At 48.2% G+C, this 27,221-nt stretch overlaps 1 protein-coding gene across 2 annotated transcripts in view; it reads left to right on the top strand.

Annotated features, from left to right (window-relative positions):
- The window catches only part of HIPK2 (homeodomain interacting protein kinase 2), a 165,883-nt gene that overhangs the window by 133,521 nt on the left and 5,141 nt on the right, over window positions 1-27,221 (top strand). The window contains exons 7-12 of one of the 2 annotated variants that reach the window (XM_006861171.1): window positions 1,710-1,872; window positions 4,836-4,962; window positions 6,686-6,807; window positions 10,400-10,542; window positions 13,300-13,479; window positions 20,523-20,804. In XM_006861171.1, the coding sequence (XP_006861233.1) occupies window positions 1,710-1,872; window positions 4,836-4,962; window positions 6,686-6,807; window positions 10,400-10,542; window positions 13,300-13,479; window positions 20,523-20,804 (1,017 nt within the window). Of the gene's footprint in view, window positions 1-1,709; window positions 1,873-4,754; window positions 4,963-6,685; window positions 6,808-10,399; window positions 10,543-13,299; window positions 13,480-20,522; window positions 20,805-27,221 lie in introns of both variants that reach the window. The other variant, XM_006861170.1, reaches the window with a different exon arrangement.

Genomic DNA, 27,221 nt, shown 5'->3' with positions numbered 1-27,221 from the left:
AGAGGATGACAAAAAGGAGAGACTTTGGCTTTTAGCAAACTGGGCAAGAATTTTAAAAAAGAAGGAAGAGATCAGAGAGGATGTATGTGCCAATGTGAAGATTGCTGTAGTGTTAGCCCTTGGCCTTGGTAAATCATGCCCTCTCAGCTTCCTCCTTAAAGGAGCCCTGGGGCACTCAGCTGCTAAATAAGGTCCATGGTTCAAATCCACCCAGCGCCTCCTCGGGTGACAGGGATAGCAATGTGCTTCTGTAAAGTTTTATTGTTGTTTTTAAGTGTCTTTGAGTTAGTTCCAACTCATAGCGACCCTATATAGGGTTTCCAAGAGTCGGCTTGTGGGTTTGAACTGCTGACCTTTGTGGTTAGCAGTCCAGTGCTAATCCTACAGCGCCACACCAGGACTCCAAGTTCCAACTCGGAATGACCTTGTATAGGGTTTCTGAGGAGCAGCCAATGAGTTTGAACCGAACCTTGTGCTTATCCTATGACACCACACCAGGTCTCAATGCATATTGTTGTTGTTGTTAAGTACCATTGATTCAGTTCCAACTCATAGCGACCTTGTGTAGAGTTTCCGGGGAGCAGCTGGTGAGTTTGAACTGTCGACCTTAAGATTCAAACAACTTTGCGATCCAGTGCTTTAGTCCACAGCGCCACACCAGTACTCCCAATGGATATTGTTGTTGTTGTTGTTGTTAAGTACCGTTGAATTGATTCTGACCCATAGCGACCCTGTATAGGGTTTCCAAGGAGAAGCTGGTGAGCTTGAACCACTAACCTTGCAGTTCAAATGACTTTGCAGTCTGACGCATTAGCCCACAGCACCACACCAGGACCCCTTAGCCATTGTTACTTGTACTAATGATTTCATTTTCATTGTTGCCTTATGTCTTAGGAGACCACCTGTGTTACCGCACAGAACTGCACCATGTGTTTTATTGGGTGTAATCTTAAGGGAGGCCTGGTGTGGCGCTGTAGGACTGCTAAGCTTAAAGTCAGTAGTTCAAACTCACCAGCCACTCCTTGGAAGCCTTGTATGTATAAGGTCGCTATGAGTCGGAACTGACCTGATGGCACCAACAACAATCTTTAGGGAAGCCGATTGCCAGGTCTATTTCTCCCATCCTGTGCATGGTTCAAAGCACCAGGCATTTGTTTACCAGCCAAGTGCATGCCACCTGTGCCCCCAGGGGCCTTCGTTATGATTAATGATGAAGGTCATTATTGTTCACATGCCGCGCACAGTTCCAGTGGACCTGGATGCTGGATAGAATAGTTAGTTCCCTGGTTCTCCCCTAGATGGAGTTGGGGAGGGTGAGAGAGGTTGAAGATGGCTGGCCTATGTAAGAGTTCAAGGTTCCCAGTCACAGAGCTGGACCAGAAACCACATAGAGGGTGAATGGACAGTGAGCAGTGGGCTTGCTAGTGGGCCCATCTGGTGACAGGGGAAAAGGCAGTGAGAACAGTGTGTATGTTGGATGTGGGACCTTTACCTTGCAGCGGGGTAGGGAGACAATAAGGAAAACTCATCCCAATAGTGTTGACCCCCGCAAACACACAGACTACACAGAAACCCAGGAAGTAAGACATGAAGCCCCTCTCCCCAGTTGTCTTGTTCTAAGAGTTCTTTTCACTGTCTGTTTTCTCCTCTTTATCCCACCTCACCCTCTTCTATTCCCTCACGCCTGTGTCTGCCTTTTGCACAAACAGCGTCAAATCCTGCTTCCAGAACATGGAGATTTGCAAGCGACGGGTGAACATGTACGACACGGTGAACCAGAGCAAGACCCCTTTCATCACACACGTGGCCCCCAGCACATCCACCAACCTGACCATGACCTTTAACAACCAGCTGAACACTGTCCACAACCAGGTGAGTGGACAGCAGAAGGGGCCAGGAGGGGCCAACAGCTGCTGGGTGTGAGGACAGGGGCTCTGTTCGCCAGCAGACCCAATCAAGAAGCAGAGTTGCTCCAATGCCGTATTCAACCAGTGAGAAAGTCTTGGCTTCCAAAGGGATTTCCTCTCAGGAACACAGGGCCTTGCCTGTTGGCCCCATTAAGCATTCCAGAAAGGATTCTAAGGCAGTGGTTGTGAGTTGGTGCCCCCTTACTGCTTTCTTCTGGCCCAGATTGGGGATAAGGTCAAGGAGATGCTATGACCCTTTTGTGCCTGACACCTGTCCAGTGATGAATTCTAGAACTAGAAGGGACTTGAGGTCAGCCCCCCTGGTAAGGCCCTTCCCCACGTCCACACACTTCTAGAACCGCAAGAAAGACCTTTTAGGATAGATAAAGTCTGTCTCTTCTCCAAGTCACAGGAAACCCAGTTAATTCATCAAGTCCATCACTGAAAGCCAGGAGCTGTAACTGAATGGAGCCAGAGAACAAGAAGAGTCTTTGTCCCAAGAATTCCAACCTTTTCAGAAAATGAGCTGAATGTAGCACCTGACATCCTGCTTGGAACAGTGTGGAACCAGAAAGTAGATCATGGCCAAGCCTAGTCCAGGCCACCTCCAGGGTCCAAAAGATTCAAACTTGCACCCCATCTTTCACTCTTGGTGATTCCCAAGCCAGGTCCTAGAGTTTTCTCTCAGTATCAGTCTGTAACAACTACACGTTCTGTGAGGAGACAGGATACTTCTAGAAATCCATAAAACACATACCTATACACACAAACTCACATGCACACACATACAAATATCACATGCCCACACATACATACATACAGATATCACATATACACACATACACACATCCCTATTCACATATAAACATACGTTGGTGTTGTTAAGTGCCATGGAGTCGGTTCCAACTCATAGCAACCCTGTATAGGGTTTCCGAGTAGCGGCTGGTGAGCTTGAACCGTCGACCTTGCAGTTCAAAGTGATCTTGCAGTCCAGTGCATTAGCCCACAGCGCCACCCCATGATTTCATCCACACATTTCACGTACAGACACGCACGTACGCACGCCACTCCATTAGGCTGCATGTGCTCTAAACCTGAAGGACAACTCTGTGCCTGGTGACCATGCTTTAGTGACAATCTCGCTACCATGAAGAGTCTCTGGCCCCCCCACTTTCTAGTCCTTTCACCGCCAGTTGTGGTGCCCAGGCCAAGCTCACCTCTTGGCAGACTCCCTTGGTCTAACTTCCTGGAAAAGCCACTGGAGTCTGCTGCCCCCTGGGGGTGGTTTACGTTCTCTGCACTCTTCTTAGTCTGGAGCACTAGTGCTGAGTCCCGAGAAACAGACATTCCCATCTGGCCCCCAGCCCAGTCCTGAGCCACCCACAGCCAGCCACATGAGTTTAAGTGTGCTTCTGCCCCTTGTCACCTCCTTAAAGAGTGAGCTTTTCCCATCAAGCCTCATGAGACCCCTGTTCTCAAATCCCATGGCCCCTAACTACCACCACCACCTACCCACCCACCCGAACATCAAACGCATTTAGGAGACGATGGAGGTGCAGAGTTCTCAGATGTAGACGTTGGGTCCAGATGTGTCTCCCCACCTGGCTGACCTTGCCATGGATATACCCTGTAAGACTACAACGCTAGGTCCTGAGTCCCTGACCACAGGGAGGCCTGTCGTTGATGTGACAGCCAGGACATCCACTCCCACGAGTTTTCCACAGACTCAGAACTGAGGGGTTCCCCCCACAAGGGCTGCCTGCCATCACTGAATGAGAATACTCGCCTCTCCACGGCGTTGATGCCATCTGTGCTTGTCAGGTTCCCTGAGACCCAAACCAAGAGGAGTTAGATCTCGAGATGGACAGTTAATGGATGGTTGGATGGTGCATGGTAGATGGAAGGATGGATGGACAAATAGATACTCAGCCAACTCACTGCCATCAAGATGATATTCCAACTCAGAGTTATCCTATAGGACAGAGTAGACTTGCTCGTAGGGTTTCTGAGACTGTAACTCTTGACATGAACGGACAACCTCATTTTTCTCCTGAGGAGTGGCTGGTGGATTTAAACCGCTGACCTTGCAATTAGCAGCCCAGTGTTAACCCACTGTGCCACCAGTGCTCAGTAAGTTGGTTGTTGTTGTGTTGTGCCATTGAGTCGATTCAGGCCCATAGTGACCCTGTATAGGGTTTCTAAGGAGCAGCTGATGAACTTGAACCATCAACCTTGCAGTTCAAACTGACTTTGCAATCCAGTGTGTTAACCCACAGCACCACACCAGGACTCCGATAAGTTGGGAGGTAGATAGATGAGGTGATGAATGCCATGGATAAATAGGTAAATACAGAGATAGAGAGAGAGCTGGTGGGAGAGATTTATTTTAAGGAATTGGCTCACAAAACTGTGGAAACTGGCAAGTCCAAAATTCATAGGGCAGGCAGCAGGCTGAAGACTCAGGCAGGCCTTCTGTACCACAGTCTTGAAACAGAATTTCTGTTCCAGTTTTTGCTCTCAGCTGATTGGATGAGGGTCGTCTGTTTTACTTTACATCAACTGGTTATAGATGCTTCTCACAGGTGCCTGCAAGCACCTTCGCAGCTACATGTAGACCAGGGTTTGCCAAGCAGCTCTGGCTAGTGTGGCTGCAGACACCTGCTTCTTTCCTGGAACCTGTTTTCAGGCATAGCTGCCCTTCCCCTTTTACTTCCCTGCCCACGGTTTCTGTTGATTGGTGTAGTCATCGGCTCTTCTTTGTGTTTGCTTATTTGATTTAAACTCTCAACACACCACCCCTCCCTGACGTTTTGTGTTTATTTTGTTGAATTCCCGTCACCCCTTCAGGCTCCCACCTCCGCCAGTTCCACTCTTCCCTTAGTCAATCCCGAAGTCTCCATACTAAACTACCGCTCTGCACTCCGCCAGCCCTCCGCCGCCCCCATGGCTGCCGTGGCCCAGCGCAGCATGCCCTTACAGACGGGAACTGCCCAGATTTGTGCCCGGCCCGACCCCTTCCAGCAAGCTCTCATCGTGTGTCCCCCCGGCTTCCAAGGTAAGGACAAGCAGATTCATCATCTTGTCTACCTACCTACCTGCAGGGCCTTGGCACCACCACAGTGGGCCACCATGACCTCCCTGTGGGAAGCCCTGGTCCTCTCCTTCAGTGAGAACGTAGGGATACATACCTGAGGACTCCTGCCTTACTGTGGCCTGACCACGAGACGTGTCCTCCAGGTGGACTCTTGTTATTCTCTCTACTGACCAGGGATTCTGTTCCCCAAAACACCCTCAGTCACTGGACCTGTCTTAGTTCCCTACAGCTGCTATAACAGAAACACCACCAAGGGGGGGTGGCTGTAACAAACGGGAATATATTTTCTCAGAGTTTCGGGAGCTAGAAGTCCAAACTCAGGACGCTGTCTCTGTGGGCTTGTCTCTTTGAGCATCTACCCCTGAGTGACCCTCCTGTGGCCTAGCTTCTATCTTTCTCCATCTCTTCTATGAGCTTGAGTCCAATCTCTTTGATATCTCAAAAGAGATTGACCTAAGACACACCTACCTCATCCTGCTCATTAGCATAACGGAACAGCCCAGTTCTCAATGGGACGATAACTGCAGTGTAGAGGTGAGGGTTGACCACACATATTTTGAGGGGACATAGTTCAGTCCATAACAGAGCCGTTGTTTTTCTCCCATTTCATGCTGATGTCAGCTCCACAGCTCCTGAGAGTCATCTCAGGTGCCCTCAGTGTGGATTATTTATGAAAAAGGTCATTAGTGACCACCAACATAACTATACTCCCTAAGAGAGCATAAACCCATCTCAGAAGTACCTTCCCGGACCTACACCCTGCAGTGACTCTTTTCCTGTCGACTCCATATGCCAGAGTTGGCGTGTGCTCTGTTACAATTTTCCCAGAAGTCTCTAGAATGTTGTGAGGGCTCGACAAGTCCAGAACTTGTAAATCAGGTGACAGACAGAGTGAAATGAATGTCAGCTGGAGGCCGAGGGCTCCCTAGAGAGAGCGTTTTGCTCTGAAGCCCTTCAATTGGCTGGTGGAAGGTCATCTGCTGTACCCAAGCCATCTAATCTCATCATACAACTCCCTCCTTAACAGCAGCCAGACTGGTGTTTAACCAAACACCTGGGCGCCATAGCCCAGCCAAGTTGACACAAAAATTAGTCATCGCAAGTATATGTCGATAGACCCTATGGTGTACACATGTGTGTTAATTGCTCAGTTTCAAAGTCAAGGCGAATCCACAGATTCATCCATCCTCTCTGCACCTTGCTCATGACTGACTTTGGCTCTTGTTCTCCTTCTGTGATGCCTCATCTCAACTGCCCCATTGTTGCCCTGGCAGATGCCTTTAAAAACATTCACTTCAAGGTATATCGGTGGTGGTGTGCCATGAGGTCGGTTCCGACTCAGCTACCCTGTATAGGGTTTCCGAGGCTGTAGATCTTTACATGGACAGAAAGCCTCATCTTACTCCCATGGAACCCTGGTAGTTTTAAACCACTGATGGTGAGATTAGGAGCCTGACTCATAAACACTATGCTACCAGAGCTCCTTAAGGCATAGTAGTATTCTTTTAAGTTAAGTTAGAAACTAAGAGGAAACTTTACAAAGGACCTGAAAGTACCTCATCATCAAGTAGAATGACTAACACTAAGGGTTGTGGAGAGGTGACACAGACTCTTAGAAAGTTCTCTTGGTCCACCTGTGTCTGGTCACTTACCTGCGCCTTCTCACCTTACCCGTTGCCTATAGGGTTGCAAGCCTCTCCCTCAAAGCATGCTGGTTATTCGGTACGGATGGAGAACGCAGTGCCCATCGTCACACAAGCCCCAGGAGCTCAGCCTCTCCAGATCCAGCCAGGTCTGCTTGCGCAGGTAATTCACCACCAGTACCCCCGTGCTAACGACGTTCACTGAAGAGACAGGGCTCTGCCTGCTCCCTCCCTGATAATGAATGAGTGCTTTGAGTCATTGGAATACATCAGTAATATTCTAAACGGTCCCCAGGTGAATTACCCTGCAAAGCTCCCAGCTTACTATTCCAAGAAGAAATTTAGACACAAGGAGAGTCTGGGGAGATTATAACTCGTGTGGTATCTTTATAATGGAAATTCATCTGGAAGACTTTGGTTAGAATCCTGAGGCTAGTCAGGTAGCATTTTTCTATCCTTCAAGTTCTTTTTTGTGTGAAACAGAAGTGGTTTTTTGGGTGGTTTTTTTTTTTTTAAAAAGAACTAAAAGGAACCTTAACAATTACTACCTCATTTTATAAGGGAGGAAACTGCTCAGAGAGGCCCCAGCCAGACCCTTCCTTACTCTCCAATGCTCGTAGGTGCCGTGGTAGGCGCATGACATCACAGAGCTGAAAGTGGGTTGAAAACTGGTCACATGTTCTGTAAATATGCGGTAACAGCTGTGCTGCAGTGTCGAGACCTATGAACACACCTCCAGTATGTTGACTGCTGAATCCCCACAGCAACCCAGTAAGATGTTTGTGTGCCCTTAAATGGAGAAACGGAAGTGCAAAGTCACACAACTGTTAACAGAACCAGAATACAAACTCACAAACTCTGGCTCTAGGCCCTGCATTTTGACCACCACGCTATCCTACTTTTATGTAGTCTTTACTATTGTGGGGGCCAAGGACAGCTTGGCCTAAATGTATTCATTTAGAAGCAACTTTATTTTTCAGTCGATTCTCAAAACATTTGCCAAGATGTCCCTGTCTTAGATTGATTCGCTAGAGAAGTAAGCTGGATGAATCAGCTATAAGAGGAGGCGCTTCCTCACGGGATGTGGCCTGCATCCAATATATATGGACTTCTGACAAAGCTTTTTGGTGTTTGCTTGTTCTGGCTCCTGAATCTGACCTCTGGTTCTTGGACCGTGAGCCAGCAGCCTGCCATCTGACCTACTGATCTTGAGTTCATAGAGTTCATAAACTGTGTTGGGTAGTATCTCATCGTCCTCTGTTCTTTGAGACAGCTTACTTGTGGTAGATACCGTTCTTTGTTTCTGTGTTCTTTGATCACTTGCGCCCTCTGTTGGTGATGGACACAACATGTCTTCCTGAGAGTTTGGAAGCTGACTTTCTACTCCTTCCTCTCTCGTGGGTCCCCTCGTAGTGTCCTTTTGTTTGTAGTTAATAAAGTCTGGGAGTGGGAAGATCAGAAAAGATCAAAAAACACCCAAGAAAAAAAAAAGCAGCTCACTCCAAGGCAGATGTAATATTATTAGTCCATGCTTTTTCTGAGGGATAAAGTCTGAGCCAAAATCTATAGAATGCACATGTACTTGAGAGGGTACAATTCTAGCTCCTGTGTGTGTGTGTTTGCACATTTAACAATAGAAGGCCAAGAACTACCTCTGGAAGAAACAGTAATGGGCATCTCTTATTAGATAATGAAGCCTTAGTAGCGCAGTGCTTAAGCACTTGGCTGCGAACCCAGAAGTCGGTGATTTGAACTCACCTACTGCTCTGTGGGAGAAAGATGAGGTTTTCTGCTCCCGTAAAGATTTACAGCCTCAGAAACCCTGTACGGGGTCACTATGCGTCATAATTGACTCGATGGCACATAACAACTGCTCTGTGGGAAGAAGATGTGGTAAAGTTTGATTTGGTAAAGAGCCGCTGCCTTGGAAACGCGACTGGGCAGTTCCCTTCTGTTCTGCTGGGCTGCTGGGAATTAACGTCAACTCTATGGCAATGGGTTCAGTTTGTTTTGTTTCATTTCATTTTTAATAGTTTAAGTGGAGCCCTGGGTGGCACAGGTAGGCCCTCAGCTGCTCCTTGAAGGGTTAGCACCTCAAGTGCACCCAGAGGTGCTTCAGAAGAATGGCTTGTTGACTGATTTCCAAAGACTCAGCCTTTGGAGCCCAGTGTGGACCCCCCGTAGTAGCTCCATCTGACACACACGGGGTCACAGTGAGTCAGAATCGGCAACTGGTCTGTCCACTGCAGCAGAACGTTCTTTGATGTTCAATTTGGTGGGACCAGTAGGCTCAGCATTCTGAACTTATTTCTTTCGGTCTTCTGCTTGCTTGAAAAAGAGTCTTTGTGGTGTTATAAATCTCCAAGTGGATTTAAGCTAAAGCTGTAATTGAGAACGTGAACCACAAAACACCTGTACGAGGATTTTAATGGCTGCCGTTTTTATAATGGGGAACTACTGGCAGCCATTTGAACGTTCATCAGTAGGGGCTTGTTAAATACAATGACATATGCATGAAGTGGAACACCAGCTTGTCATCAAAAAGGACAAGGTTGGCCCGAAAGACCTGGCATGCAGAGACACCCAAGAGGTACCAAGTCAACAGAGGCGTCCTGCCTACGCAGGGGTGCGCTGTGTCTCTTAGTTTCCTGCTTGTGTTTTGTTTTTCTCTCTGCTTATCACTGCATCCGTGCCAATGTACCAGCTGGTTAAGTTGGTTTTAAGCTCTACCCTAAATATCTTGCATGGTCCTTCCAATGGACAAAAATACGTTAACTTATAAAATTAGTATGTTGTTGTTAGGTGCCATCGAGTCTGTACCAACTCATAGTGACCTTATGCATACCAGAATGAAACACTACCCGATTCTGGGCCAACCTCACTACTGATGCCACGCTTAGCAGAGGGAAAACTAATATAGTAGCTATTTTTTAATACACAGTCATCAAACTGTTTAGCAGCTGCCTTCACTGGAAGGCAGAGCTTTCTAGGTATCAGGCAGGGACATTCTTAATACTGTTTACTTGAAGTATAGCTATCATCATTCTTTTTATCTGATTTGTTTGTTTTGTTTTTTAATCTTTGAAAGTATTTGAAGTATGAATAGAGACATGGGGTCCTTTGACTCCATCCCTAGTGTTAATTTTCTTTGCTTTCCCACCTCCCCTCCCAGCCAACACCACATAATGGGAAACCATCGGGACAGCCTGTGTCTGGAGAGGGAACTGGAACCCCGTGTCTTGTTTCTGTGATGCAGGGTGGCTTCCAGACATGACTTGGAAAGTTGTTTTGATATCTCCTAACAGGGGCTGGGAGCTTTGGTGGCATAGTGGGTCTCAAGCATTGGGCTGCTAACTGCCCATTCAACCCCATCAGCCACTTCTCAGAAGAAAGAGGTGGCAGGTTGCTTCCATAAATGTCAGCCTTGGAAACCCCATGGGGCAGCTCTCCTTTGTCCTACAGGGGGCACTCTGAGTCAGAATCAATTGAAGACAGTAGGTTTGGGATTTTTGTTTGAAACGGAGCTGATGCCTACATCCTCCCGAGCTCCAAGCCAGAGCTGGCCACTTAACCACCAACTGAAATCATCCATGGCCGATGCTGGAACAATGATCACAAACTGGGTGGTTTAACACAACAGGAACTGAGCCTCCTTGTCCTTGAGACTGGGGTTCTGAACCCCAGGGGTTTCCACTGGAGGGACTCAGCACTGCTTCACTTCTGCCTGGTAACCCACAGCTTCCTCTAACCTACAGCAGGCCTGGCCCAGTGGGGCCCAGCAGATCCTGCTCCCCCCCACATGGCAGCAGCTCACGGGAGTGGCCACCCACACATCTGTGCAGCATGCCACCGTGATTCCTGAGACCATGGCGGGTACCCAGCAGTTAGCCGACTGGAGGTAACGTGTGTGCAGACTCCCCGAGCTGGCCCCGACCTGTGTTAACCTGATGTGCTGAGAGATTTCTTAACATTAAATATACATCTGTATACACAGAGGGCTTCAAGACAATGAAGTTTTTCAGTTCCCTACTATGTAATGCTAAGGGGAGTGTAAAAAATATAGAAACAGCAAATGTTTTGTTACATGTTTAAGTTTCAGGCATTTAAATAAACCAATGTTTGGGGTGATGACACAAGGAACTCAGTTTATGACTCTAGTCAAATACCATTTTGGACCCACACTTCAGCTACATCATTGGAGCCACTGTGTCCATCCCCGCAGGGCTCCTCTAAGTGTCTGGTTATTTCATGGAGGTAAATTCCACTTTCAGCAAACAGTGATATCACCAGTGGAAGAGTGAAGACAAGAGTCCCGGGGTCCTCGGCCAATGGGGAAGTGTTCTGGAGGCAGGGCTCCTGGGGTGGGGGCTGACCTCTGGGGAGGGCTCCAGAGAGGATTTGTTGAGAGTGGGATGCTCCAGCGTGCTTCAGACTAGAGGCAGCTTTCCCCAGGCTCCCTTGCTCCGCTGACCACCTGCAGCCGTGTCCTGGACCACCCATCCGTTCCCTGGCTCCTCATGCCCACTCACTCATAACCCCCAGGCAAGTTACACTGGTCCTTATGACCACATGCCCATGCAGAGCCCGGTAGTACCTTGTCCTCATAGCCCACAACTCCCTGGGGCCCTGCAGGCTTCTCACCACAGCTCCCCACAGCCTGTGGCTGGAGCTCACAGGACAAGGTGAAAGGGGCGGGTAAAACCTCCACTGTTGCCCCTCCACTTCCTGTACTTTATTCTGACCAGTACAAAGCAGGTGGCTCAGGGGTAGAATCCTTACCTTCCATGCTGGAGACCTGGCTTCGATTTCCGGCCATTGTACCTCATGCATAATCTGTCAGTGATGGTTTGTGTGATGCTGAACGGGTTTCAGCAGAACTTTCGGACTAAAACAGAGTAGGAAGAAAAGTCTGGCAATCTCCAAAGCATCAGTCCATGAAAGCCCTTTGAGTCACAACAGCCCAGTCTGCATCCAATCACAGTGAAGGTGCAGAACTGTTTAGCGTCTCATTCCACATGGCGTCCTCAGGAGTCGGGGCTGAAGCTGCCAACAACAAGTGGAAAGATGAGCGTACGCAGGGACTGACGTGGCAAAGCAATGGACCACCGCAGTGTCTGGTCCATGTGGCAGTCAGTGGGCCCACTCTGCCCCTTCACATCCATGTGGGCTCCACCCTGCTGAGTTTATTCTCACCCCTTTATCCTAAAGACCACCCATCTTCCAGCAATTTCAGCAACACTAACTGCCCAGACCTGGTTCCTTGCCCCTCCTTCCTTCCTCTTGTCACCATCTCACCCAGTTACCACTGTACAGTCTCTGTGCGTGCGTTTCACATCAGAGGCTGACAAGCCTGGAACCCGAGCTCGACCTGTAGCGAAGGAAGAAGAGCACCGCCCCGAGAGGCTTTTCTCATGTTTCAAAAATCAAAGCAAGCCCTCTGCTCACCTTTCATTTCATTAAGTGTTCAGTGGGCTTTGAAGTCGGTGAATTAATCATCACTTTTAATCATCTTTCCGTAGGTAGGCAAACAAGCCCAGAAGCTCTAGGCAACCCCACTGATGAAAACTTTTGAAACATAACCCAATTTTAGGATGAGGGCTGTCAGCATTTACATCAACAGGTGTCTTGACTGTTACTAATTTTGATTTAATACCAAATGCCGTCCATGCCTAGTCAACCTCAGTTCATCTCGTTGTTCGTTTGGCGAGCATGTGGTTAATTGATCAGCAGCTCAGCTACTGTTTTGTGCTGGCTGCTAAGAGGATGCAGAGGACAGCTAGCATGTCCGAAACACCCAAAATGAGGAGCCCTGCCAACACAGTGGGTTCAGTGCTGGGCTACTAACTGATGCATTGACGGTTCAAACCCACCAAGCTGCTCCGAGGGAGACAAATGAGGCAGTCAGCTTCAGTAAAGATTTTTTATTGTTGTTAAGTGCCATCGAATCAATTCCAACCCATAGCGACCCCGCATAGGGTTTCCGAGGAGTGACTAGTGAGGTTGAACCACTGACCTTGCAGTTCAAACCAACTTTTCAGCCCAGTGCATCAACCCACAGCACTGTGCTAGGACTCCTAGTAAAGATTCACAGCCAGAGAGATCCTCTGGGGCAGTTCTACTCTGCCCTGTAGAAATCACCATGAGTCAAAACGACTGATGTCAGTGGATGGAATAACTCCAACAGCAGATACCCCAGGCTCCAGAATTTGTTTTTCCACATCGACTACATTTTCCTCATTTATAAAGTCAGGTACTAACATCCCCTGGGTGGAATAAAGTAACCTGTGGGAGGCACCTCATAAACTCAAAAAGAAAACATGCCATTGTTCACCATAGTCACCTGTTTGGGGACTTTAAACATTGGAGGGAGGTGGTAAGAGCCTGCCCCCAGAACTGGTGAACCCCGAGTCTGCACACTCTGGCCTTCGTAATGTCAGTCATTGTACCTGTCCCCTCCTTCAGTCATGCTACATCAGATAACCTCTTAACCAGGTTCACCTTGATTAGCTCAGCCACCTCGAGGACCGAGAGATAGCCCACTGCCAGTATTGTGTGTTTTCCAGTCAGCTTTGCACCAGAGAGGGCGGTTTATCTCATAAAGGAGCTAAGCTTGTATGAAACCAATTAGGTGCCTCTTTTCCTATCTCCGTTCTAGGAATACACATGCCCACGGCAGCCACTACAATCCCATCATGCAGCAGCCTGCCTTGCTGACGGGTCACGTGACGCTCCCAGCAGCCCAGCCCTTGAACGTGGGTGTGGCCCACGTGATGCGGCAGCAGCCCACCAGCACCACCTCCTCCCGGAAGAGTAAGCAGCACCAGTCATCAGCGAGGTAGGTGGGGACACGGCCTGGAAGAGAGAAACTGAGAAAGCACCTCATAGGAACACTAGGAAGAAAGGCCTGGTGATCTCCTTCCAAAAGTCAGCCAATGAAAACGTTGTGGCCTGCCACAGGACGTTGTAGGATATATTGGAGGGCACTCAGTGCACGTAGCTGTAATGATGGACTCCAACTCAACAGTCGGCAAGATGGCACAGGACAGGGCAGTGTTTCGGTGTGTTGTACAGAGGGCCACCATGAGTGGAAGGAGGAGTGGAGAACACTTGTGTTCTGGGCCCCAGGTCCTAGGCAGGAAGCAGCTCCCCCAGCAGAAGCTGGTAGGACCTCTTGTGTGAATTCTTATGTGCTGCTATAACCGAAATACCATTCACGGATGACTTTAGCAAGTAGAAATGTATTCTCACGTTTAGGAGAAATGCAAATTCAGGTGCCAGTTCGGGAGAAAGGACCTAGTCTCCTTACAGAACCTGTAGGCTCAGCATTCCCTGGAGCTCCCCATGAGTGTTGGCATCCATCTTTCCCTGGATCTAGAAGCTTCACATGTCCAAAGGGCACACTCCACTCTGGCTCTTCTTTCTTGGTGGGAGTGGGTCCCTCTGAGGATACACTAATGCTGTAGATTGCATTCAGCCTCATTAACATTGTTCTTGTTAAATGGCATCGAGTGGGTTCTGATTCATAGCAACGTTGTATAGCGTTTCTGGGGCTTTTAAAATCTTTACTGGAGCAGAAAGCCTCATCTTTGCCCCACGGAGAAGCTGGTGGGCTTGAACCACTTATCCTATGGAGCCACCTCCACTACCCCATTAACATCATAAAAGTGATGGTTTATAACACATAGGATAATTGCAACCTTGCTAGCCGAAATTAAAGAGTACTTCAAATACTTAGTGATGAAGATCAAAGACCACAGACTTCAATATAAAGAAAACAAAAGTCCTTACCACTGCACCAATAAATAACATCATGATAAATGGAGAAAAGATTGAAGTTGCCAAAGACTTCCTTTTGCCTGAATCAACCATCAAAACTCATGGATGGAAACAGCAGTCAAGAAATCAAACGACGTATTGCATTAGGCAACTCTACTGCACGAGACCTCTTTAACGTATTGAAGAACAAAGATAACAGTTTGAGGACTAAGGTGCACCTGACCCAAACTATGGTATTTTCAGTAACCTCACATGCATGTGACAGTTAGACAGTGAATAAGGAGGACTGTAGAGTTGATGCATTAGACTTACGGTGTTGGAGGACAATATTGAAATTACCACGGGCTGCCAAAAGAACAAACAGATCTGTGTTGGAAGAAGTACAACCAAAATGCTCTTTAGAAGCTAGAATGGACAGACTTCGTCTCTCATGTTGTTGTTGTTGTCAGGTGCCATCGAGTCAGAACCGACTCAGCGACCCCATGCACAGCAGAACGAAACAATGTTCGATCCTGGGCCAACCTCACTACCGCCGCCACACCTGAGTCCATCAATGATGCCACCTGGCTGATCCATCTCGTTGGGGGTCTTCCTCTTTTTCTCTGACCCTCAACCCTACCCAGCATGACATCCTTTTCCAACGATTGTTTCCTCTGGACAATATGTCCAAAGTATGAGAGACGAAGCTTAGCCATCCTGGCCTCCAAGGAGCACTCTGGCTGCACTTCTTCCAAAACAAATCTATTGGTTCTTTTGGCAGTCCATGGCACTTTCAGTATTCTCCTCCAACACCACAACTCAAAGGCATCAATTCTTCTACGATCCTCCTTATTCACTGTCCAGCTTTCACATCCATATGAGGCTATTGAAAACACAATGGCCTGGGTCAGGCGCACCCTAGTCCTCAAGCTGACATCTCTGCTCTTCAGTACTTTAAAAAGTTCCTGTGCAGCACATTTGCCCAGTGCAATACGTCGTCTGATCTCTTGACTGCTACTTCCGCGAGTGTTGATAGTTGATCCAAGAAGAATGAAGTCCTTGACAACTTCAATCTTTTCTCCATTGATAAGAATGTTGTTTATTGGTCCAGTGGTGAGGATTTTTGTTTTCTTGACATTGAGATGTAATCCATATCGAAGGCTGTGCTCTTTAATCTTCATAAGTAAATGTTTCAAGTCCTCTTCACTTTCAGCGATCAAGGTTGTATCATCTGCATATCGCAGGTTGTTAATGAGTCGTCTCTCATACACTGGTCATATTATCAGGAGGGACTAGTCCTTGGAGAAGGACATCATGCTTGGTAAAGTGGAGGGTCAGCAAATAAGAGGAATACCCCTAACAAGGCGCACTGGCAGCTGCAATGGGCTCAGGCTTAGCACCGATTGTGAGGACCGCAGTGAGGACAGGACTGAGCAGCGTTTCATTCTGTTGTGTATAACGTCGCTATGAGTGCCAATTTCACTGCATCTAACAACAGCAGGGTAATGTCATCCGATCAGGGCTGATGACATCATGGGGTGATTATGTCACATTAGATCTCTTCAGGGTGGAAATTGCTGCATCTGACTGCTAACCCACCGAGAGTCCTGGCCTAGCCAAGTTGACACAAAGCCTCCCCTATCACGCTTCTCTCCACAGGGGTGACCCCAGAGTCCTTGAGGTTTTCACTGGGGTGGAGGACTCTCTAGAGACGTTTGTACCAGGGACCAGCAGGACAGGCATGACCCCAGGGAGGCACCAGCCACTTCATAAAGGATGTGTGCCCTGAGGTTGGAGGAATCCTAGAGCTCCCAGCCCCTCCACTTCTCTAGAAAAGTCTCAGACTCACTTCTCATATTTCCCTTCGGAAATCATCTCCTATAATAACTTTCTCAAGGGAGCGTGGAGAAGTGTGCTTCCTGTGAAATCTGAGGTTAGACATTCTGCTCACTTGGCTGCTTGCCAGCATGAGCGTCTCAAGTTAACCAGAGCCCTCAGCGGTAGAGCATCATCTTCCCATCCCCACTAAGTGCATTCCCATCACCGTGAGCCCCTGAAGAGGCAGAATCCATACAAGGCGCTCTGTTCATACGACATTCTGCAGCAGGCAGAACTGCAGGGACAGAAATCCACCTCTCCCAGGGGGCTGAGGTGGGGAAGCAAGGTAGACTAGAGTGTGAGAGGGTTTTCTGGGGTGGAGAAGGTGTTCTACACCTGGGTTGGTGGCGGCAGGATTACCTGATTGTATATTTTACCAGAACTCAAACACTTTAAAAGGGTGAATTTTGCTGTATATAAATGATACGTTGATAAACCCTAGTGGAAGCTTAGCTGCTAACCGAAAGTTCAAACCCACTCACCCTTCGGGAGAAAGATCTGGTGATCTGCTGTCAAAGATGACAGCTCACTCAGCCCTAAGGGACAGTTCTACCCTGTCCTTTAGGATAGTTATGAATTGGAATTGGTCCTGGTGTGACACTGTGGGTTAAAGCACTGGACTGCAAGGTCGGTTTGAACCAAGGGTCAGTAGTTCAAACAAATCAGCTGTTCCTAGGAAACCCTATACAGAGTTGGAACCAACTCAACAGCACTTAACAACTAGCCCAATAAACCTAACTTTAAAAGGAGAGGGAAGCTCTAAACCCAAACAAAGTCATAATCCAGATGTAGAATTACACCCACGCCCTCTCCTTGGTACTAACCTGAAGAAGCTTTATTAGTATATTTGGTAAGTGCTGTCAAGTCGGTTTCAACTCATAGTGACCCTATCTATATAGGATTTCCAAGGAGGGGCTGGTGAGTTTGAACCACCAACCTTGCTCTCCAGTGCTTATCCTCCAGTGTTACACCAGTACGCCGTTGGTAGACTTGGGGAGTGTAATCAAAGAATCCCAGGCTGTAAAAGAGCATTTTTGTGTTCTCAGTTCCTGTCGAAGGAGGCTCCAGGAATTCGGCTGGCTTTTTTCATTCTCGTTCAAAAATTAACTGCTGATTCCCCTCAGGTTAAGTTCAGACATATCTCAGAGATACTGTGGGATCAGTACCAGACCTCCACACTAAAGAGAGACACACACATTTTGGGGTTCACAGAGAATAAGAAATTTATGTTTAGACTGTACAGTCCTCTGTTAAATGCAATGTTGTGTCCCATCAAGTTGGTGCCGACTCATAGCGACCCCATGCACCACAGAAAACTGCCCACCTCACAATTGTTCTTATGTTTGAGCCCATTGCTGCTGCCACTCTGCCAATCCATCTTGTTTGGGGTCTTTCTTTTTTTTCACTGACTCTCCACTTTACCAAGCATGGTGTCCTTCGCCAGGGACCGGTACTTCCTGATAACGTGTCTAAAATATGAGAAATGAAGTCTCACTGTCTTGGCTTCTAAGAAGCACTCTGGCCGTTACTTCTTCCAATACAGATTTGATCATTCTTCTGGCATTCCATGGTATTTTTAATAGCAATTTGTTACTGTTAAGTCTGTCGAGTCCATTCTGACTCAATAGCAACCCTGTAGAAGGTTTCCGAGGAACGGCTGATGGGTTTGAACTGCAACCTGTGGTTAACCTATGGCTTCATAGCAATGTTGTTAGTGTTAAGTGCCATCGAGTCGATTCCAATCCATAGTGACCCTGTATAAGGTTTCCTAGGAGCAGCTGGTGAGCTCGAACCGCCGACCTTTCAGTTCAGATGGCCTTGCAGTCTGGCACATTAACCCACAGCTATTTAATAATAGCAATAGAATTATTAAAAAGTTTGAAGTATCATGTGAATTCACAAAATGTGACACAGGAGGCACCAAGTATGCATATGCCGGTGGAAAAACGGCATTAATAGACGGCAGGATTTCCACAAACGGTTAATTTATATACATACTTTTTTAAAACCACAATATTTATAAAACGCAGTAATATGAGCCACACATGTAGTTCTCCACGCTCCCTTGCGTAGCTGTTTCTGACGACCCAGACCAGTGGCAGCCTCGCATGGTGCTCTGTGTGGCCATGCTGGTACAACTGCCCATGTCAGCGTTGGGCTGTCAGTGAGTCACAGAGGTCAGCATCTTGCCGCTGGTGTGCCATCAAGATGCACAACACAAACACACAGATGCTGATCTGAGCCAAGACCAAGCTTGCGTGCCTCTCCGTGGGTCCCCTATCCGCCCTGCTTCCTTATTAAGTCTCTCCCTGCACCCCATCAGGTTCATGAAGGTCCATTTCAAGATCAAGATAATCATAGTGCGAGTCATGTCTGCACATACTTATAAGACCAATGTATGAGGCCACTCTGAAAGACCAGAAGGTTCTCCCTACTGGGCAGGACAGCCAGGCATAGGAATGCCAAGTGGAGACAGCCACAGGATCCTGGCTACAGTAATGATAGTGTAATCTCAGAATTGTGGTCTCAGAACAATAACAAATTCATGAGTATATTCAGTGCACACAATGTTACCAGTAAAACTTATTACGAGGCTCAAAAAAAAAGAATCTGACACCAGCTAGATAGAAAATTCAAGAAACCCACCTTAACTGTGTTTTCACTCTCCCTGTCATCCTTGGTGGGTTGTGCACTGGACTGCTAACCTCAAGGTTGATTGTTTGAACCCACCAGCTGCTCAGCAGAAGAAAGATGAGGCTGTCTTTTTCCATGAAGATCTATGTCCTCAGAAACCATACGGGCCAGTTCTGCTCTGCCCTTCCCTGCAAGGTCACTATGAGCCAGAATTGACTCCGTGACAGTGGATTTGGTTGGGGGGGAGTTGATCATCCCTGTAGGTTGGAGGTGCTAGAATCTCTAAAGACGTTAACAGGGTCTGAGTTTCATTCTACATTAGCTCTGGTATCTCACTATATAGTTACTACCAGGGTCAGCAAGAGTATGATGGAAAAAGAAAACCTTTTGCCCCCTAAAGTTACCAGAAACAACATGACCCATTTTTTAAGGAGTCTGTCTCTAACCAATCAAAGCCAAGCCCTCTGAAGCATGAGTTTTCCTATTTTTCATTGTGCTCAAGCACTGGTGTGCCACGTTTAGGCTGAGGTGCCCACACCCTGAAAACCCTACTTAATCCACACAGCCCCAGCACTCCAGCCATCAGACCCATTTCTCAGAAAGGAAGCTGAACATCTAGGTGTCCCGGTTGAGAGCCTTTAGATCCAGAAACTGTAAGAAAGAGTGTTTGGATTTAATTAATAGCAAACATCTCTTAGCAAGGAAACCACCGCTTTACGTGGCAAGTAGCCCTCAAAACAAGAGAGAAGTGTGTTGGGGATGGGGGAGGGTGGCTGTCTAAGTGCTAAATCGTGACCAGGCAGAGCTAGGAAGGAGGGCCTGGACCCTGAGGACTAGGGACACCCAGGGCAGACACAGCAGAAGTCCTGGTTGTCACATCTACCTCCAGAAGAGCTCCGTGGTAGAGTTTTCACTTCTCATTAGGGCAACCTCTGGTAGCATAGTGGTTACGAATCGGGCTGCAAACCTTAAGGTCAGCAGTTTGAAACTACCAGCTGTTCCGCAGTAAAAAGATGAAGCGTCTGCTCCCGTAAAGATTTACAGCCTTGGAAACCCCTTGCAGGGTCACTAAGGGTCGGAACCGACTCCACGGTACTTAACAACAACAACAATGAGGGAGACCTGGGTTTGATTCCTGGCCAGTGTACCTTCTGCACTGCCTCTACCCTTTTGTCCATGGAGGCTTGTGTGAACAAGTTTCAGCAGAGCTTCCAACCAAGACTAGGAAGAAAAGCCTGGCAACCTACTTCTGAAAATCAGCCAGTGAAAACGCTACAGATCACAAAGGTCCAGTCTGCAGCTGATCACGGGGCTGGTGTAGGACCAGACAGTGTTTCCTTCCAGTGTGCACAGGGTTGCCAAGAGTCCAGGGCAATTCGAATGTAGCCAGCCACAATAAGGACCACTACTTCCTCCCCTCAGATTCCTGCTGCTCCCTTGTCCTGAGGTGAGCAGGCACCTGGAGCCAAGCAGCTTAGGGAGGACCCTGTCTGAGTAGTCACTGATGGGCCATAAAGCAGCCTCATCTTCAATCACCTCTGTGTCAGCCAGACTCATGAGATGGGGCTGTGAGCTGGTCTCCCTCTAAGTGTCACAACTTTACCGTTCCAGGAATGTGTCCACCTGTGAGGTGTCCTCCTCTCAGACCACCAGCTCCCCACAGCGCTCCAAGCGCGTCAAGGAGAACACGCCGCCGCGCTGTGCCATGGCGCACAGCAGCCCGGCCTGCAGCTCCTCCGTCACCTGCGGCTGGGGAGATGCGGCCTCCAGCAGCACCACGGAACGGCAGCGGCAGACGATTGTCATCCCCGACACCCCCAGCCCCACGGTCAGCGTCATCACCATCAGCAGCGACACAGATGAAGAAGAGGAACAGAAGCATGCCCCCACCAGGTGAGATGGCATGGAGGGGGAGGGAATGTGCAGGTTGTGAGTGATACCACTCCCCCCACACGTGGATCTGGGCCATTGTCCATCCGCAGTCATCCTGATCCCTTACTCTGCTTTTGACACATCTAAAAATGCTGAAGTTACTGCAAGGAGACATTAAGCAGATATATTTCCATAGTTGCTCGTCACGGAAATCATTTCCCATTACCTTGCTTTTTAAAACTAGTGAGAGGGCCTGTGGTGCTGGGACCTGAGACCTTGAGAATCAAACACAAGGATAGTGTGCTTAGAGCACTCTGCCTCCGGCTGTGGACTGGATTCCCAGTGGGTCAGGATGTTCCCCTCTACTGCTGCGGCTCCCACAGAATTGGAAGTAATTGTCCAGGTCATCAGAAACGTCCTGTGTCTGGTGACCCGCCACTCTACCCACCAGTAGGTGCTCCACCGTTTCCTCCAAGGTCGTCATAAATCGCTCCACTCCATGTGGTGGTGTGTGGTGCCTGCTGGGAAAAAGGAGTCTTTGTTGGATCTGCACAAGGAACCCCAGCGGTAGAGCCGGACTGTGGCAAAGTGTGGTGACTACTCAGCTCTGGGGGTTGGGGGGTACCGGCAAATGAGTCCCTGGGAGTAGTCAGCCCCTGGGCCCCACACACTGGGATCTGTAGCTACTGAGGTCTCTCAAGCCCTCACTGTGCCTGCCCCTGCTCTGGGGAGCTGAGGCCCTGGAAGAGGAGGGGAGGGGGCGCCCCCTGAGCCTGGCACTGGCCCCACACATATCCACAACCGTGTGTGTGCACAATGTTCCTGCAGTGTCACTGATTAGTAATCACAGATTCATTTGATTAGCAGTAAATTCATTATAAGAGTACACAAATGGCCAGATGAGGCCATCTGTGCTGGCCATTCCCAGGGGGTACCCTCCCACCTCTAAATCAGGGAGTGGGGTGAAGCCCAAGGCTTCCCATAGCCCTTTGCCACAGCTATAAAACAGCAAAAAGATCATTTAAATACTTTATTATCACCCTGGTGGCACTGTGAGTTAGGCGCTGGGCTACTAACCATAAAGTCGCCAGTTCAAACCCATTGGCCACTCTGCAGAAGAACAATAAAGGTTGCCTGCTCCCGTAAAGAGTCACAATCTTAGAAACCCTATACAGGGCTGCTATGAATCAGAATCAATTCAGCAGCAGTGGGTTTCTTGGATTTCCCCATTAGACTGGAATATTGGTTTTGAAGGATAAAGTTTGAGTGGCTGTAAAGTCCAGGGAGGTTGGTGTGTATCTGAGGAAAAGAAGACAGACAACAGATGGGAGCGAGGTGAAGCAAGTGGCCAGGTAGGTGGGGCACAGCCACAGATTCTGAACACCAGGGCAGTGGGAGCCATTGTTTCCTGATGTGAGAAATGTGGACCGTAGTTAGTATAAACTGCAAACACTCTCAATTCCCACCCAGAGGCCCCTCAGTAGAAAGACTTGGCGATCTATCTTCCAAAAATCAGCCATTGAGACCCCTGTGATGTGCAGTTCTACTCTGACACACATGGGGGTGCCGTGAGTCAGAGTCATCTCCCACGTAGTGGTGGTGAATGCCCAGCCAGACCAGGATGATGGCAGTGTACCAGACACATGAAGCCAAAAGGGGGCGCTGTAGACTCAAACCAGGATGCAATAGATGTGACAGGTGCTCCCAGAAGGAAAAGCCTTAAGTGTGTTTTCTGAAGATATGAAATGACTGTTTCCTTAAAGTTTCAGGTACCCAGGAGACAGGAAAGTGTACTTGAGGCAGAGTTGCATGAAACCGAAACCAGGAGCCATTTTATTTGCTGAGAAATCACTGTGCACTTGAGATGGCATCATTGTGACCATGTTATAGGATGGAAAGAAATTGGGGAAATGAGACTGATTTTGAAAACTCAGCTTATCATAAAATTTATTATTGTTAAGATTGTCAGCCCCATCTGGGTACTAGGAAATGCAGGAGTTACATAAATAAGGTAGACAGTCTCCCTGTACGCAGAAGATTTGCAGAGTAATAAGCAAGACAAGGGACAGACATGTCGTGGTAACACAAAGCCAAGTACCAGCTCCAGAAAAACGAGCCAAGTTCTGTGGGGATTCAAGGAGGAAATTGCTTGAGGAAACAGCAGAGTTTTGTAAGACCAAATGTGTGGGCCGGTGAAAACAAACAGAGGAGAGACTAGGGGTTCAGTTGAGGAAGTTCAGGGGTGGAGTATCAAAGCTGGGCAAAGGAGTTCAGGTGCACAGTGGGGCTCTTAATCAAAGAAAAAGCAGGAGGCAAGAAAGAATGGGGTCACAAGGAAACAGGGGTGATGTGGAAGGCTCCCCTCACATGGGGTGGTCAGCTCTGTTGGGAAGGAAAGTGAGTTCGCTACTTCCAGTCAGTTGGCCAGGTAGATGTCTTCCAGATTGCTTGGCAGAGATGAGTGAGTGTCTCCAGTGTTGCATCAGTTTGTTGAAAGATTTAAATTTGTAATTCCACCAATTCCCAGTGCCTTGTTCTTTGCCAATGACTTCAGTGCACCTTGGACTCTTGCTTCAGCATCATTGGCTCTTGCTCATATGCTTATTTCAACCTCTTGAGATGGTTGAACATCGACCAATTGTTTTTGGTACTGTGACTCTGTGTATTCCTTCCATCTTCTAATGAAGATGGCACAACTAACCAATCCCATCTTTGAGTCCTATATACCTTATTTGCATGGTTCATCCCGATCACTTAATGGGAATTAAGATGTTGTGTACTCCTTGCAGGCTGTCAAGTTACCTGGTGTGCTTTAACAGAAAGACTACAAGTGGTAGGCTTTCAAAAGCAGACATTGATTTTCTCAGTTTGTTGTTGCTCTAAAGTGCCGTCGAGTTGATTCCAACTCATAGCGACCCTGTGTAGGGTTTCCAAGGAATGACTGGTGAACTTGAACTGCCAACCTTGCAGTTCAGACTGGCCTTGTAGTCCAGCACATTAACCCACAGCACCACACCAGGACTCCTCTCACAATTTAGGAGGCTGGAAGTCTGAGATCAGGGGCAGTCTCTCTGTCTTTGTGTGTCTGCTCTGGGGAAAGATCCCTCTTTCTTCCACTTCTTGGCTCCTTGGTGAGCCACAGCTGGCATGGCATCTCCCTTCCTCCATCTCTGCTTGCTTGTTTAATTAATCTCTTTTATGGACTTCTGACCTAGTAGGATCAGCATTGAACTGCAAACCACAAGGTCAGCAGTTCAAACCCACCAGCTGACCCCAGAAACCCTATACAGGGTCACTATGGGTGGGAACTAACTCAGCAGCACTTAGCAACAACATATCTCAAAAGAGATTGACTTAAGACATGATCCATAAGAATCCTGTCTCGTTAATATAACAAAGACAACCCATTCCCAAGTGGTATTTTAACCATTTAGGGATTAGCATTTACAACACATATTTCAGGGGAACAGGTCAGCCCACAGCGCAGGCTCCATTCAGAACAATCTGGTGAGCTAGGAGCATAGCTGAGGGGCTGCATTTTCTGAAGAGCTGCGTTTAGAGGGAGCAGAACTCTGCCCAGTGTCCCCAGCAGCCCGGGGGACATGCCAGCCCATTACTGGGTCACCACTGCTGGATTTCCACCATCTGGGTCTCTTGCTGCCTCTGCCAGGGTTCCTCAGACAGATGGGGGAGGATCTCCCGAGGTCTAGATGCCACCAGTGCTCAGTGAGTGGTCTTACTGAGGTTAGGCAGTTTATCAAACTAGGGAGAGAGGACAGAAACACAAGGAAGGCGAAGGTGAGCCACCATCTGTTGTGACCTCATAGGTTGAAGCCTGGGTACCAACTCAGCCTTCCTCCCAAGTACCCATTTGTCATTCTCTAGAAAATAATCCAAAAATTACCTAAAGGTAGGAGGGTAAGTCAAAAAATACTGCCGCCAGGGTTCCAGTTCTGATACACAAAGGTTTATTCCAAACAAACGTGTTTATAAGTGTCTCAGTGATCAGTACATGGCTATAGACCATTTCTGTCACTTTTACATTGTCTTAACCTTCAAAAAGAGAGCCAGTCAAAACAGACTTTTTTTTTGGTTCCCAAAACTCAAAGAATATTTCAAAAGAACAAGATTTGAGTCCCTTGCAAGCTGCCAAAACTGCCATTTTGATGTGGAGTAAATTACAGAGTGCAGAATTCTTCGGGGAAGGGTTAAAGAGATGGAAACTCCACCTTCAGAAGTGTCTAGACTCAGATGGAGGCTATGCAGAGAAACAATCGCTTCATGTTTTGACATTTGTGTTTAACAAAGGTTTTTGAGTTTCGAGCAGTACTTTTTGCCTTACCCTTGTGTTGGTGTATAAACGCACACATGAATAAATGAGTTGTTGTTGTGAAGTGCCATCGAGTTGGTTCCGACCCATAGCGACCCTGTATAGGGTTTCCAAGGGGCAGCTGGTGAGCTTGAACCACCGACCTTGCAGTTCAAACGACTTTGCAGTCTGGTGCATTAACTCACAGCGCCACACCAGGACTCGGAAGAAATGAGTAGGATGAGGCCTTTCTGTTGGTTGGCACGCTCAGTGCTTGTGGGTGCCTCCGGGAAGTAAGTGGGAGTGGAACGTTGTGATTAGGAACCTCGCCTCTGGGTTCAAATCCTGACTGCCCCTCCCTAAGTGTGTGGGCTTGGGCAAGTAAGTTCATGCTCTTCATGTCTCAATGCCATTGACCTTGATGTGAGAGCAGTAACACTGTCTGCCACATAGTCTTGCTGTGAGAACAGACAAGAGACTACACCGGGAGCACTTTGACCAGCAGTTGGTGTGCAGCCGGTAACCACGTGGGGTTGCCATGAATGAAAATCAACTCAAAGGCAACCAGTTTGGTTTTTGAGCTATGAACAGTGGTTCTCCCCACTGGAACACATTTCTTCACTCCTTAGCAACTTATTTCTGCCTATCACTTTAAAATGGAATTCATATCATTATGCAATGTCTGTGTCAACCCACTCCCAGAAGTGAGGCTCTGCCAAGGCCATTTCAGTGAACAGTTCTCCCACTGCTCTCTCATGTCCATGAGCCAACTTGTCGTTGGATTGATAAGCTATCCATGATAATTAGCATCAACAATGGAATGACTCTCAGGAATACTGATGTCTGCGAGCCTCCGTAGGGACTGCAGAGTGACGCATTAAATACTTCCCACTTCTGTTCTCTGACCAGCAGAAGTCAGTTCAGGTAGAACACAGAGATGTCTAAGAATAGAGATTTTAAAGAGCCATCAGAAGAATTCACCTGTTCCAAACCTGTCCCGTGTAAAGCCAGAAAAACAGGACAATCAGCTAACCGTGTTGGTCCTCCTTGTTCATTAGGGTTAGGGACTTCTTAGCTATGGCAAAGGGTTGGGACCCATGAAGAGCTGAGAGAGGTCTGCCCACACATTCCTTGTTGTTGGGTAACAGGACACAGGCAAACAGGTTCCTCAGCCCTCTTGGGGTGGAGACTCCCTGATTGGGGACTTTCATCCAGGAGGTGGCCTTGAAGTCAGGCCAAGGGGTTAGTCCGCTGGGACGAGATTCTTGTCAGAAAGCTGCCCTCAGTGACCAGAAGCTCATAGTTTATGACGTAGAGTATCTCAGATAGAAAAAGCCTCACTCCATTTCCAGACCAGCCCTGTGATGTGGTTCCTGTCACCATCGATGTCTTCCCAGTGAGGAGACAAAGTCCTTCATTCATAGCCAACCCCTGCTCCTGCTGAAAGCAGTGCAGACAGTGAGGGGCCTCGTCGGCGTCCCCTAGGGGAAATGTCCATCCTAGATGTGACCTGCTAGACAGAACCCAGACAAGATATCCCTCCTCACACCCCCTCAGCCATCAGACCGCTAGTGACCATGAGGCCTGACACTGCCATTCTGTGGAGGCCCCGTGACTGCTGTGTGACCTTGGACAGGACGCATGCAGTGGCTGTGCCTCCAGTAAGCATTCTGTAAATACCTGCTGCTGCTTTTATCTAGGGACTTGGAAAGGAACCATCTGCCCGAGATAGTCAGTAGTTATTAAAAATAAACCATCGATAGACAAAAATACATTACCAAGGCCCATTTTTAGAACCTTACACACAAAGCGTGAATCCCGTTCCATCCTCCCACCAGCCTTGCTGGGTTTAGAGACGGATAGAACAGGCCCCATGTTCTGAGCTATCCCACCCCTGTCTCCCAGCTTCCATGAGCAACCCAGAGGGGGGCGTGCTGGCAGGCTCCCTATCGTATGCTATCGGTATAGAGTGGGGGCCATGACGCAGAGCCGCCCACCAGGCCTGAGTCAGGGCTAGGCCAGGGGTGCACAGCAGAACCGGCAGAGACAGTGGAGGGAAGTTAGCTTCCCAGCCTGGGGATATGCTACACTGCCTCCCTCCTCAGACCTTCCCTCTCCCCTCAGAACCC

The sequence above is a fragment of the Chrysochloris asiatica genome, unplaced genomic scaffold, assembly GCF_000296735.1.
Source record: "Chrysochloris asiatica unplaced genomic scaffold, ChrAsi1.0 scaffold00041, whole genome shotgun sequence".
Classification (NCBI taxonomy): Eukaryota; Metazoa; Chordata; class Mammalia; order Afrosoricida; family Chrysochloridae; genus Chrysochloris; species Chrysochloris asiatica.
This window is presented reverse-complemented; position numbering and strand designations above follow the sequence as displayed.